Source organism: Pithys albifrons, chromosome 4 (genome assembly GCF_047495875.1).
Source record: "Pithys albifrons albifrons isolate INPA30051 chromosome 4, PitAlb_v1, whole genome shotgun sequence".
NCBI lineage: Eukaryota > Metazoa > Chordata > Aves > Passeriformes > Thamnophilidae > Pithys > Pithys albifrons.
The window spans coordinates 70,015,780-70,029,249 of record NC_092461.1 but is presented as its reverse complement, the minus strand read 5'-3'; the positions used below and the strand labels follow the sequence as shown (position 1 = coordinate 70,029,249).

The following is a 13,470-nucleotide window of genomic DNA, read 5'->3' as shown; positions in this document are numbered from 1 at the left end:
TTGGTTCTCTACTCAGATTTCATTGGCCCTCTACCCAGACAATGCTGCATTTGTGGGGTTGCGAATACCTATTCTAGTCTAAGAATTGCTACACCACAGTTAAAGTTGCAGTAAATAATCCCGAACTCACTATCCCAGAGCTAAGAAGGCCTCTGCTCCTGGGACTAGAGTAACAACAGAAACTATTACAAATGGAAATAAAAATGCATTTAAATTACTTTTCCTGTATGTATTAGTTCTATTGCTAGTAACTATAAATTAAATTTGAAACCAAAATTTTGTCTTATGAAGCTTTAGAGATATATTCAACAAGCTTACTTTATGCTATCTCTCTCTCCCTCTTCCCTGATGTTGCCACTTGGCAAAGTCAGAAAAGAGACAGAGAGAGTAAAACAGTTTTGTTACAATGTTGCTAAGTTACAAGCTAAATGGAAAAACACTACCTGTGCTAACAAATACATATACATTGAGTTAAATTTTTTGTTTGGGTTTTCTTGTTTTTACTTTTGGAGAAAATGACAAGACTCTTCAGCAGATCAAGGCAAAGACAACAACACAAGGATGCCAAACTGAGAAAGATCAGCCTGCATGCTGTACGAGAACGATGCTTGTGGAAGTTTAAAGTTTGTTTATTAATGCTGTATCAAAAACCTTACTTACTTCAAAGTCTAGTGGGAAAAGATCACTATAAATTAAATTGAATCAAAAATGAATAATATTAAATAACCTATTCTTTGTGTTTGCAAAATTGTATCTAGATCAGCAATCATCCTAAACAGAGCTTTGGTTATAAAAGCAAACATGTCTCCAAATACCTAAAAATAAAAAAAAGCTGTCATAGTAAAAATTATTGTAAAACAAAATTATCAGCCCTCTAAAGCATGCTAAAAATTTGAATAGCTTTAAATTAGCCTGTCATGTTTATATAAAAATCAAACTTTTCATTTAAATAAAATTAAAATAAAAATTAAAACATTTTAACAGCATGATTAGATTTAGTAAAGATCATTGTATATGAACTAAAAAGACTCCAAAAAATAGATGACTAATCTAATTTGAATAATACTAGTGGGGTTTTTTTATTACCTTCTGAGTATTATTACCTTTATTTTTCATTACCTTCTGAGTTTTTATTGTTAACTTGATTGTTAAACTAGTCTCTTTTGAACAAGTCTAAGTAAAACTGAATTTTTTTCTCTCTTTTTACAAATAGTTCACAAAAAATGATATAACAATAGAATTAAAAACTCAGTTTTTGTTATATTGATTGTTTTACAATGCTTATTTTAATGTTTATGTTTTGTTCCAGTAGTTTTGTAGCACTGTGCAAACATCGTGTAAAGTATCTGTCTTCTCTCCAATTGCTGCAACTTGCAAAAGAAATTTCTCTGGATCTGGTTTGAGTCAACACAAGATTTCATTTAATCGTGAAATCAAATTTGTTTATCTCTAAAACATTTTGTCATCTACTGTCATTGAACAGTTTGCAAAGTGTTAAGCTGCACACAAAAAAGTCCAGTATTAGAAAGCAAAAAAGTCATTACTTTGCAGCAGTGCAAATAGAAAACTGATTTTGTAGACCCATAGACTCTAGCTCGCACCTCATCTACCATCTTTGAGATAAACTGATAACATCACAAATTAAATCATTTAGTTTAAATAATTTATTTAATAATTTAGTTAAATGAATTTTAACTATATCCTAGATATTTTTCTTCATCCTTTTACAATTTTTGAATTTTCTACAGCAGAATGATTTTCTTAGAAAACACACAAAACAGCTGATAACACATGGAGATGTCATTAACTGATTTTTGTATACATATATATAGTTTAACATTGATGAAGATGCTTTTATACATAGAGACAAGAAGTACCTGCACTACCACTTCATGAGAAAAAGACGATTGACTGCAGTCAGGGGCAGACTGTGGCAAGATAGCCTGTCCCCGCCTGGGCCAGAAATCTGTTTAGGAAATGCAAGATCTCCGTGGGAGCAATTAGTAAGACCAGGATGTTGTTTAGTGTCACAAACTCCAGACACACCCTGCCTTTGATAAGCCACTAACAGGCCCATGAGTTTGTCACTAGTCAGTCACTTCATATTATAAAAGCTAAGTCCCTCCTATACAGTAAAATACCAGATTTCTGAAATTTGTTGTTCCTCTACAAAATTGCCTGAAATTTGCACACTTCTTAAAAACTTTAAGCAAATAGTGAAGTATAAATAGTATTCCTAAAACACAAGCAAAAATTTGTCAAGAGACATCTATGTCATGAATTCGAGCCTTACCTATAGCTAAAGCAAGAAAACAACATAAGTTCCAATGAGTCCTCACAGTCACATAAAAAAAAAGCTATTTGTAAAAATTGTTTAATGGTTTAATATCTACTTCGCAGAAACTCCAGAAATTCCCTGTGCTATCCAGACCCAAAGGATTAAACGCTGCTGTTCATCTGTTCCAGACTAAAAACTGGTGTGCGGTGTGGCTCAGCTTCGCGAACGAAGATTTGGTAAGGGCTGTCCCCACGTGGGTGTGCCCTTTCAGCCCTGTGCAGTGGATTTTAGGTGAGGCTCAGCGAGATTAAAAACTAAGTTTCTGTTAAATAATAAAACACTGACCCCCTGCATACTAACTGAAAAAGAGTCATCTCAAGTACTGTTGATTACCAACAAAACATTGAGAGTGCCAGCAACTGAGAAAGACATAGAAGCCAATGTCAACAACAGAACCCCTTCAGGACTAGAAATAAGAGTTGCCCTAGTTACAAGAAGTGCTGTTAGGTGTGTTCTTAGTTGCTTGTGTACTGATAAGCATTTTGACTATGCTTCCTTGAATACTAACCTATGTATGTCATATGTTAAACACTGCAATACATGCATTGCAATCTCAAGTAGTACAATATCACCTTGTTGCTACCACTGATCACACAATGGCATGCAATGGGGGAATGGAGCATAGATGGGTGAAAAAGTACATGCTGAGAAACTAGAAAGTACATGCTGGGAAACTAGGCAGAGTAGTATACAAGTAACTGTAACACTAGATGTTCTTCATTATCAAAGCCATATTCCTCTCTGATTGGCTGCACGCATGAGAACACAATGGTGAAGGCTGTACAAAGGGGTGAGGAAGCTAATAATGGGAGGAAGAATAGGTGGGCAGGGGTCCTACGACCAGTACCCAACAGGCGAGCACGCACAGACTGTTGCCACTTATGTAATTAATAGGCGGTGTTTGGCTCTCAGATATCACCTTATACTGTGTCCTGACCCTACGTAGTATAATGGATAGCTGATAAATATGAACATCAGGAGTGGGAGAGCTGAGCAACACCCATCCTTCCACCGAGCTTGTGTTAGCTCCGCAGGGATGCCCGCTAAGCATGAGTGCCTTCCAGCTTCTGCTGGTCCTGGTAGTCCTGGCCTGTCTGCTCAAGTAAGCAGCAGAGATCGGAAGCAACTGTTGCAGAATCAACTATATTTCAACTATATTGTATCCTTTTGTATCCTTTAATTAAGTATTTTATTCTTTCTGTTTTATTTTGTATTAAGTATTTTATCCTTTTAATTCTCTTTTGCTAGTTGTTACTGCAATAAATGCTGTTTGTGGTATCTTATGACTGTGATTAGCTTTATTCTGGACATGTATCCAAAACAAACTGTTACAGCTGCCCATATTTTTAAGTTCGATTTGCTAGAGATATCAATACAACGAAGTATTACTATTGTGATAAAATGATTAACCATTTAAAATATTTACAGCAAAGAACTAAGATTAAGTTTGTTGCTCTTGTATCCATATCCACCAATCTAGTATTTGTGTCGTTGCAAAATATTAATTAAAAATCCACAAGTATAGTATGGTAACCTACCCTAATAGAAGAGATTTTCTTACAAATGGATTCACTGGTTGTTCCTAATATGACAGCCACGCACAAAGCCTATCTTTAATTACTTCCACTCTGAATACGTACAGGATGCTTCTTGGGCTAAGTTCTTCTACTTACACAACCTTTATGAATGGAGGATGTTATCCTGATTTCTCTTGAAGAGGACACTAGGTGCAAGGAGGTATGAATTGTCTCTTTTTTTTTTCTTTCTTTGAAGTGGTAACCATACTTGATCCTTTTAAAAAGGAACACGTTCAATAAAACGGGGGAGAAAAAATATCAAGTAACTTGAAGGAAAGCTTCTCAGCATCCACAGATTTTTATCTGGAGGAAAGAGTAAAACGTATTGCAAAATGCTTAAAACAAGCAATATTGGGGAGCCACTTATAACTACTTATACCTGTTCTTTGCAACGAGAAGACATAAATTAGTTCTTAAAACCAGCACCATTCCAGGTGCATTTTACATCTCTCAGCTACTACACTCAAATCAGGCTATCATATGACAGTACACTTCTGCCTATCCCTCTATTAACTGACCATATTCATATCTCTCAGCTTGCTGCTCACAGTCCCTACAGAAAGAAAATCCATTTCAGTATGACTTTAGTATGCTGTTTTCCCATTCACACTCATTTCCTTTAGCTGGTCAACTCAAACCCTCTAAAAAGCCTGACATTCAGTACCACCAAGCTGCTTCAAGTAATTCCCTTCTAATAGGAAATTTATTTAAATTTATTTAAATTTAGGGCACATAGGACTACTGTTCAACTTTATTCATATATAAAAAAGGTTGGCAAGTTGTTAATATTTGTCATTTGAACTACAGTGACACTACATCAGAACAAAGAATTTCACACATAACTCTTTGTGGAAAAAAACCCGTAATTTATTTTAATACATATCCCAAACCAGAATAGTAAATCCATGTAAGACCTCATGGAATTAGCTTTGCATCAAACTTCCTTTAAACCATCAAATACACTAATAACCAGACATTGAAATGAGTCTGAAAATACGTGATAAAACATTCAACAATTTTTGGTACAATGACAAAGAAGTAACACTTACTTTGGCCTATACTACTGTTGTCCTAATTCTAATGTACTGCTGACTATACTTTGCAAAAATGGTCTCCTCAAGAATGGAATAGAGAACAAAATTAAAAAAAAAACACCAGTTCTGGCAAATTTGTTGGTGAAAAGAGTAAGAAACAAAACCAAAAACTGGTCTATAAAGCTACAGCAGTAACTGTAATTTCCTGTGGTTATTTAAAGGCACAGACTGAAAAGCCACACCACTTAATCTACAAAGGCCTGGCTTCTTTGTTCACTTGCATTGAAAAAAAAACAATCTCAGAGCTTCTCCTCTGTCAAACTAAAAATTCATAGATCAGTACTCTTACCCCAGGTATTCCTAGAACCTGTTTAAACACTAATGCATTCACTGGAACAAGCTTTGAAGACTTTTTCAGATCATTTGGTCAAACTTAACGTCTTGGAAAACAACAGATGAAGGTCAGTATTTACGTGGCTTTGTGTGAGGTAATGTGCCGCAAGAATGTACAACAGCGTGAAATACTTTCCGATCCCTATGACTAGTCAGCTTCTCTCACTGTACTTGACTGCAGAAGCACTTTAGAGGTATCATCAATCAGATTTAAAGGTGTTTCTTACATATTGCAGGAAAAGGTTTTCCTATTTGTTTCTCAGTAAATACTTCCCATGATATATCCTCTCAGTGATGTCTATTTAAGATTAAATCACTAGCTGTGAAACTTAAAACCTGCACCAGCCAATAGAACAATTTTTAAAGAGTGTTAACTCTTTTCCTATGAAGTGGAGCAACAGTCAGGCAGAATGGCAAGTTCTTTCTACATTTTCTCTATTTCCTTCTATCTTGCTCCATTGTTTATTTAAGTATTTTTTCTAGCTCTCTAGACTAGTCTTTGCTTCATGTATAAACACATATTTATAAATTTCTAGCATGTTTTGTTGAAAAGCTACACACATTTCACCTACTAGCATTGTTCACACCTTTTTCATGTACACTACAAAAATCAGAATGAACAAATTTAATTATTAATTGAAAAGCTGTCATTGTAGACTTCATTTTAAGTCTCTTGCATCCAATTACAATAGTAATTTTAATCAGCATTACAGTAATAGTCAAAATAATGCTGGTGAAATTTCTATTCAGTAATTTTGCCTTGAACATTTTTTCAAGCTTCCAGGCAATGCCGTAGGGACAGTGAGAACTGTGTAACTCCTATACTTGTTACTTCCATTTCTGAATAAGATTGTCTTCATTTTTCTTACCTGTCTATTTTATAATTTCTGATACTCTCATCAGTTTCACTGAGTAGACCAAAACTCATTACTCAATTATTTCTGAAGGAAAAGGTCAAACACTGGTTCCTAAAAATGCTTGACTAAAGTCACTCTTGCTTCAACACTGGTTTACAAAATTTGTATTTCATTATGTACCATATCTAAACTTTGGGGGTAAATTAAAAAATGATACTGAAAGAATATTTTCATCAATTTCACAGAGAATTTCAAGAAAAGTGAACAGGAATAGAGAAACAAGAAAAAATTTCTGTCACTTCAGTTATTATTAAAGCCCTAATATATACAAAGAATCTGAAAAACAATTTGTCTGTTTACAAAAACCAGACAGTAATTTTTTTCTTTTTTTTTAATGAAGCAGAAAAATCATTTTTCGGGTTGAAATAGTAATATTGTGGAGTTTTGTGAAGCAACAGCTTTTATAGGAACCATGCATTGAGTGCTGTCATAACTTGTTTTAATGTAGCAAAGATTCTAAACATTACATAAACTTGTAGCAATGAGAAATTTCCAAAGAAAGGCAGTGTCCACAATGGGAATTATTTTAAAAAGACATTTTACATGTGGTTCTAAGAGGGCAAGAACAGCTATGTCTGCAACCATCAAATACTTTAAAAATGCAGGATTAGTTCCTCCATACATAAGAGTAGATTCAATTCTCATTTTTAGAGACTTCTGTTCTAAAAGGCGTAGGAGTAGAAATAATATTTCTGCAGTATCACTAAATAAAAAATGGGTGTGTTCCAAACACCTATTTTCCTTTCCTTTTTGTTTAGCATAACTTACAGCATCAAAGAATTGCACTGGAATTCTTTAGTCCATGTTGCTCTGGTTAAATTAAACCTCAACAAGAATTTACTCACCACTAAAAAAGCATGATTTACACTATTTTAAACTAAGGTATCAGTATGATTTAAACTGAGAAAGCTGTGAGTTTTGGAGACAGTTTGCTTTTCCTGCTAAGATTTTACTGCAATCAGTTGCCAGCTGAGTGGAAGTAAAGAATTTTATTTTCCTTTACGTACTAGGAACTTTGCCTTTCAAATCTGCTTTAATTAAAAAAGTGAGCCTTCAGAGTCCCATAAGGAGCTTTAAATTTCAGTGAAGACAAATATTCTGATGGAAGATTAAGCTTACTGTTCTTCAATGCCAACATAATCTATTACAGGACTTCAAGACAAAGTTTTCATCTGTAACAGTTAACCCAAAATTAGTACTAGGGTTCTTGTCACTTACCATTGATGTGGACTCTTTTGATCCTGAGAAGGGTTGGTGATTTTCTTTCACAGCAGGGACTTCACCAGCTTACCCAGGCTGGGTTTTTTTGATAGGGTGATAGAAGATGGGCAACCTAGCCTTGCCCTGTGGCTCTCTCTCCAAGCTGGATATTCTAGGTCTAGAAGTTGAATGGGAGCAGAAAAGACAACACATTCCCCTTCAATAAACAGGTGAAGCGGGGCCTGGTAGTTGAATATACGTGTTTTAGACAGAGCCTTCTTAAGGAATGATTTTTTTTTCCACTTAACTGGCATGCATTCTCTGAAGGTTTCAAGAATGAAAGAGCACCTTATGCGTATTTCATACTCAAGGAATTTTCTTTAGTCTATACCTAAAATTCTTGTAGCTCAACCATTATGACACTTCCAGATGCTTTCAAGAAGGAACTTCTTTGCTTCTACTGGCAAACATATGTCAACAAGTAAATCAAAGGCAGCGTTCCATCTCTCAGAACGCACAACTTGCCCTCCACTTAGAGGAAAATTATTTTTATAGATTGGTGGGATATGGATACAGATACAAGTGATTTTTGGAATTATTTGCCTTTCTGAAACAGGTATCTGAAAAGCTTTTCTTTTGATGAACAGTTCAAGAGGCGAAAACTTAACTAAAACCAACTACCAGAGGTAGACAACCCTCCCTTTAGGTCAAGAGTGTGACTCAGATCCTTCTTGATATGCTAATTTTACACTGTTTCACGTCTCTGGTCAAGCACCTTACTCAAATCATGGAAAAGTAACTTTTTAAATACAGTTCAACAACATTCTTATCAGGAACCAAGAAAAAAAGTTATACCACAAAATACTGGATCACTCCTCCACAAAAAAAAGGCATCAAAGTAATTCATCTTGCATTATTAGGTGAAAATCCACCTAAATCATCATGCCCAAGCCCCACACAAAAGTCAGATGTAAAACCAATGCCCTATTGCTCCAAGCAAAGGAACACCACAAAGTTCCAAAAGTGTTTTTTGAGAACCCAACTTGAAGCTCTCCAAGTACCTACCCATATGGTTAAACCTCTGGTTTATGTTTCAAAAGCAGAATGCTTAAAACATTCAGACCAGACTGCAGAACATTACACACTAAACGGAGAACACAGGGAAGTAGCAAGGAATTCCCCATCCACGATAACTGTTACTGCCAGGAAAACAGATCATGGTCTCTGTTCTCCTTATGTTCCCCAGGTGTCTTGTTAGAGGCTCCTGTCCAAGTGTAAAGTATTTTCCACACATACACACACACACGTTCACCCAGACAATTAGCTTCATTCATAGCAGTGTGCCACACCATCTATTTTCAAACAGTAAGGACACTTCCTAGGGATACACCAGCATTCAAGAGCAGACCACATTTTTTCCTTGGGCAGTCTTTTGTACAAACATTAAGCTCAATGATGCAGTAATTAAGTTCAGATACCACAGTCTGCACAACTTTGGGTAAGTATCTTTCACTTATAAATGAAGATACCAGAAAAAGTTACTGAAACAAGAATCAACACCACACTTATTGAGTCAGAATATGTTACTTTAAGAGCTTAAAATTCAAGATGTGATGTTAATACTTATAGTTAAAATGCATTTAGAAGAACCCCATCACAGAAAAAACCCACGCCATTTTCATTAACTACATTAAAATAGAGTATTTACAAAGAAAGCAGTTAGCCATAATCAGCTATGCGGACAACTTAAAAATCCCTCCTAAAACAAAAAAATCCAACCAGCCAGTATTTTTGTTAGATTGGTGAAGTCTTATTTCTTTGAAACACAATATACATACAACACCAACATTCACCTATATCAAATTTAGCAATTTTCCATTGCTTTTCTCCAGTTCTTGCATTTTTTAACACGTAACACTCCTATTGTTTTGCCATTCATTTACAAAAATATCCTAATCAAATTTATAGTAATAAAACTTCATTGCTACCCCTTCACTCAATTTCTCTTAATTTCTGCACATAAACATACAGTCTGATTGGAATGTCTTCACAATCAAAACCAGCTTTCTGTATGTCTCAGTACAGACACTTTCAGAAGTGCCCATGTACAGGTATACGCAGGAATTGACTAGCTAGCAGTTAACTTAAAACAGAGATTAATGCAGTATTAATAATGATCACAAGTGACTGTATTTCAAACACATGGCTCTGGTTATATATTAAACTCAGGCAACATAAATGCTTGCATTCAGACAATAGTAATGAAACATACATATTTTCACCTACTTAATTTTATTCTACTGAGGTAACACAGAACTGAAACAGTCTAGCCAATAACAGAATTACAGAATTGACTTCAGATAAAAGTAACACTAGGATGATACTTCTCTGTTCTTTAAGGAGCATAAGGTGGTCAGACCTAAGCTCCTGACATTTGGGGTATACAAAAAAGTGGACTGAGCTCCAGCCAACATAACCAAGAGCATAGCAGTTATAAAGCACATCATAACAGATAAAAGGAGAGCAAGAATCTTCTTGGCTGCCCACCAGGAAGACATGTAGGATGTGCAATTCTTAGGCTACTCCTACAATTCCAACACTTTTCTGCATTTCCAGAAGCTACCTTATAATTACTGTGGGAGGATTTATTGCCTGCAAGGAAAGAAGTTATTACAAAGCACAGCCCTAGCCAGAACCTTTTTCTCACTTCCACAGAGGCAGGGAGGCCCAAAATCCAGATTCTTATGGGCCAACTTAAAATAAAAATTGTTAAGTAGGTAGAAGCAATAAGGTTCAAAGCCCTGTAACCCAGAATTATAACCAGAAGTACAAATGAGTAGTGTTATGAGCACAGATGAATACTCTTAAGTCCATTTCTGCAGGGAGTAAACATGAAGACATAAAAATATACTCATTCATGTCCAGATCAACAGCAGTAGATTAGAAAAAATACTGCAGAGAGATGATGCATAATTATACAATACGGACTTATCGGATAAAAATTACTCTATACGTGCAGACACCCAGACATCACACCATTCTTTTAAGTACATGTGGATATATGCATGTACATGCACATACATACATGTGCCTGTGTACATATACACATCGCCAAAACGCAGGGAAATCCATTTTGTTAAGTACTGTACTGCAAAAATACTCCCATACTTCTGAAGACTGCTTTTGTAAGCCTCAACTTACCTCATGAAGTAGTCACAAACTGGAAGTTTTGTTTTGGCTGTGTGCGATGCTATTCTTCTCCCCTCCCTAGGCTCATAAGCAATGAAACACTGAGTTTAAAAACAAAAATGTTGTTGCAAAGTGAGCGAGACAAATTAGATACTTACTTATCAAAGCTATCACTATATTTTATGAAGCTCTCCAATTTTTCCTTGGCGTATTCTACCACGTCTGAATGAAGCTCTATTCCATGATTTATCCCAAAAGGGCCTGTAAATAAAAACAGGATGGGGTTTTTTTGTGGTGGGGTTTTTTGTTGTGTTTTTTATTTTTTCTTTTAGCAGAGCAAAACTGCATGGAAAATTACTGTATTTTTCATCTTTGAAAACACTAAAAACACATAAAGCAGAAGTCTACCACTAATGCTAGACAAAGTTATTTTTTGCATCTGCATTACCAGCACTTAAGAGGAAGGTAAAAAGCCAAAGATGGACTAAAAGAGCAGGGACAGAACTGTGGCAAAACAATTTTATGGAACGAATTTTCTTCGTAAGCATGCAGAAAATAAAAAAAGCTGACTACACTGAAATCAGTCTAAGCAAATGCTTTATCCACACCTTATTTACTTGGAATACAATGATTAAAAATTTTAAAGTAGTCTGTATTTTGTTTTTTAAATTTGGAAGATTTCTGATGGCAAAATTTTGATCTTTTGACAATTCAGAGATTAGATATAACATCCCTTAGCCACATCTGCTCTTCTACTTTGCAGGTTGCAAAACCAGAAGCCTGCTTTTTATTTACTTATATATAATAATTAATTTCCATCTAGAACATTGAAATTGCCCACATGTATTCACTCACCACAGCCCCATCACAATTGCAACACTGCCTTCCTGTGATCAAATCCAAGTATAATTCCAAGTAAAATTTGTGTGCCAAAAGTTTATGCTATTTTTGAGGAACAAGAAGAAATCATGAGACAGTATTATGAGGATTATCCACATCAGGAAGGAATCTGAATTGGACAGTCACATTTGCTGTAAGAATTCTAAATTTAACATGCACTTATAGCCCAGGGACTTTAGTCATTGGAGCATAGAATTGGAAAAGGGAGAGGAAAGGGGAAGAAAGGAAAGTAAACATCAATATGATTAGACAAAACTTGTATTTATATCCTCTACTGCATTCTAAATCTTTCCTAAATATTTAGCTCAGTGATGTTACTCCAATGAAACAGAATTCAATTTGTCTTTTCTAGGACATGGATTAACGACACAGACCTAGGGTTAATAAGAGAGGTTTCACTGTACTGCAAGAAAAATATAGCATATGCCATTAAGCTGATCAAAAGTTTCAATTCTTAATGTAGTTTATAGTATTTTTCCACTGGGTGAAATAAAAGCAATTCACTAGGTTACCACAGTCAGTGATCGTAAGACCTCTCTGACTGCAGGGAAGAGAGAGGTGTCATCCAAGGGATGTTCTCAGAACTTGTGAAAACATGTACCTCCTGATGACATTCACATTTACTGTAAATTTAGTTTATTGTTGCTCACAATAAGGAAAACATTGGCATAGGCAATCCCTTAAGGAGCTAGAAGTTTCTAACAGCTCTACTATGCAGCAGCACTCAATTCATGCTTTACTTAAAAAATTCCTATTCCTTTAACCTCATCATTCAAAATAAACTCAAAATGCACCACCATCACCTGTCCAAAAATGCACATGTACATTCCTTTCAGCACTTAATTTTGAAAACAATGTAGTAAAAAAATCCAGCAAATGTCAGTTGCTTCAAAAACTTGAAATTAGATCCATGAATGTAGAGTGCTACTCCATCATCATACACCATAGTATATGGAATTTTAACAGAAGATATGTTCTCTTCTTTCATTTGGAAAGTCACAGCTGTACATTTAAGCAGAGTCAGCTACTCTAAAATTGTGAAACCAACTTTTCCACTGCTCTTTGAAATCAACTGGCCTCTTTTCCAGCATTACAAGTTAGCAATTCCACCACCTAACCAGAACGTTGTTTACACTTTAACAGTATCAGCAATAGTTAATTTAATCTGCATGGATTGGTGTGTGGGGGTCTTTTTAGTATGCTGCTGTACTTAGAAGTGATTACCAGTTTCAAATTATTTGATAATTTAACCTAGTCATTCTGACACTGCCAATGTGGCACAAATATTACTCACTACATTGTCCAACTGAAAGACATCCAACCAGTGTCAAAATCCACATGGTTCTCTGTTGCTCACTGCAGTGTAATATTGAAATTGGTTTGAAAAAAAAGTGAGCTTTTAAAAACATATACAAGTTTATTTCTCAGAAAACTACATCTGTTTATTTTCCTTTGTTGTTAAAGCAGCTGTTTCCTAGCCTAAAACGAACACTAAAATAAAATTATTATATGTAACTAATTTTACCAGAGGGAGCAGACTAAGAAAATAAAGGCATACAAACTACATTTATACTTTCCATACCTTAGCCTAAACTCAAAACACATTACAGCACTAAGCAGATTTTGGTGACAGGTTATAGCACTGCAGAAATATGCAAAGTCTACTTCTCTAAGTAGCTGAGCAGTTGCTGCTCCAGGCTGCTCAGCACTGCTGGTGAATATCAGCACCTAAGCTGCCTTTGTGAGAACATCTATCTGCACGGTGACTGCTCCTCAGGGGCTGTCAGCCAATCTCACCCTGTGCAGAAGACAAATCTTTTCCCGCTTAATTTCTTCAACTCTGAAAGTTAGGAATTCTGCTTGATAACAAAAGGTCAAACTCAGAAACATTCAACAGCCAACCAACAGCTACTCAAAACTAG

The 13,470-nt window shown here is 35.4% G+C and overlaps 1 protein-coding gene across 5 annotated transcripts in view; it reads right to left on the bottom strand.

Annotated features, from left to right (window-relative positions):
• Positions 1-13,470, bottom strand: part of PCMTD1 (protein-L-isoaspartate (D-aspartate) O-methyltransferase domain containing 1) — a 47,987-nt gene that overhangs the window by 15,613 nt on the left and 18,904 nt on the right. For 4 of the 5 annotated variants that reach the window (XM_071554554.1, XM_071554551.1, XM_071554552.1 and 1 more), the window contains one exon: positions 10,807-10,909. Coding sequence is in view for 3 of the 5 variants with exons in the window: in XM_071554551.1 (XP_071410652.1) it covers positions 10,807-10,909 (103 nt within the window). In the remaining 2 variants the exon portion in view is untranslated. Of the gene's footprint in view, positions 1-10,660; positions 10,735-10,806; positions 10,910-13,470 lie in introns of those variants that run through there. The other variant, XM_071554553.1, reaches the window with a different exon arrangement.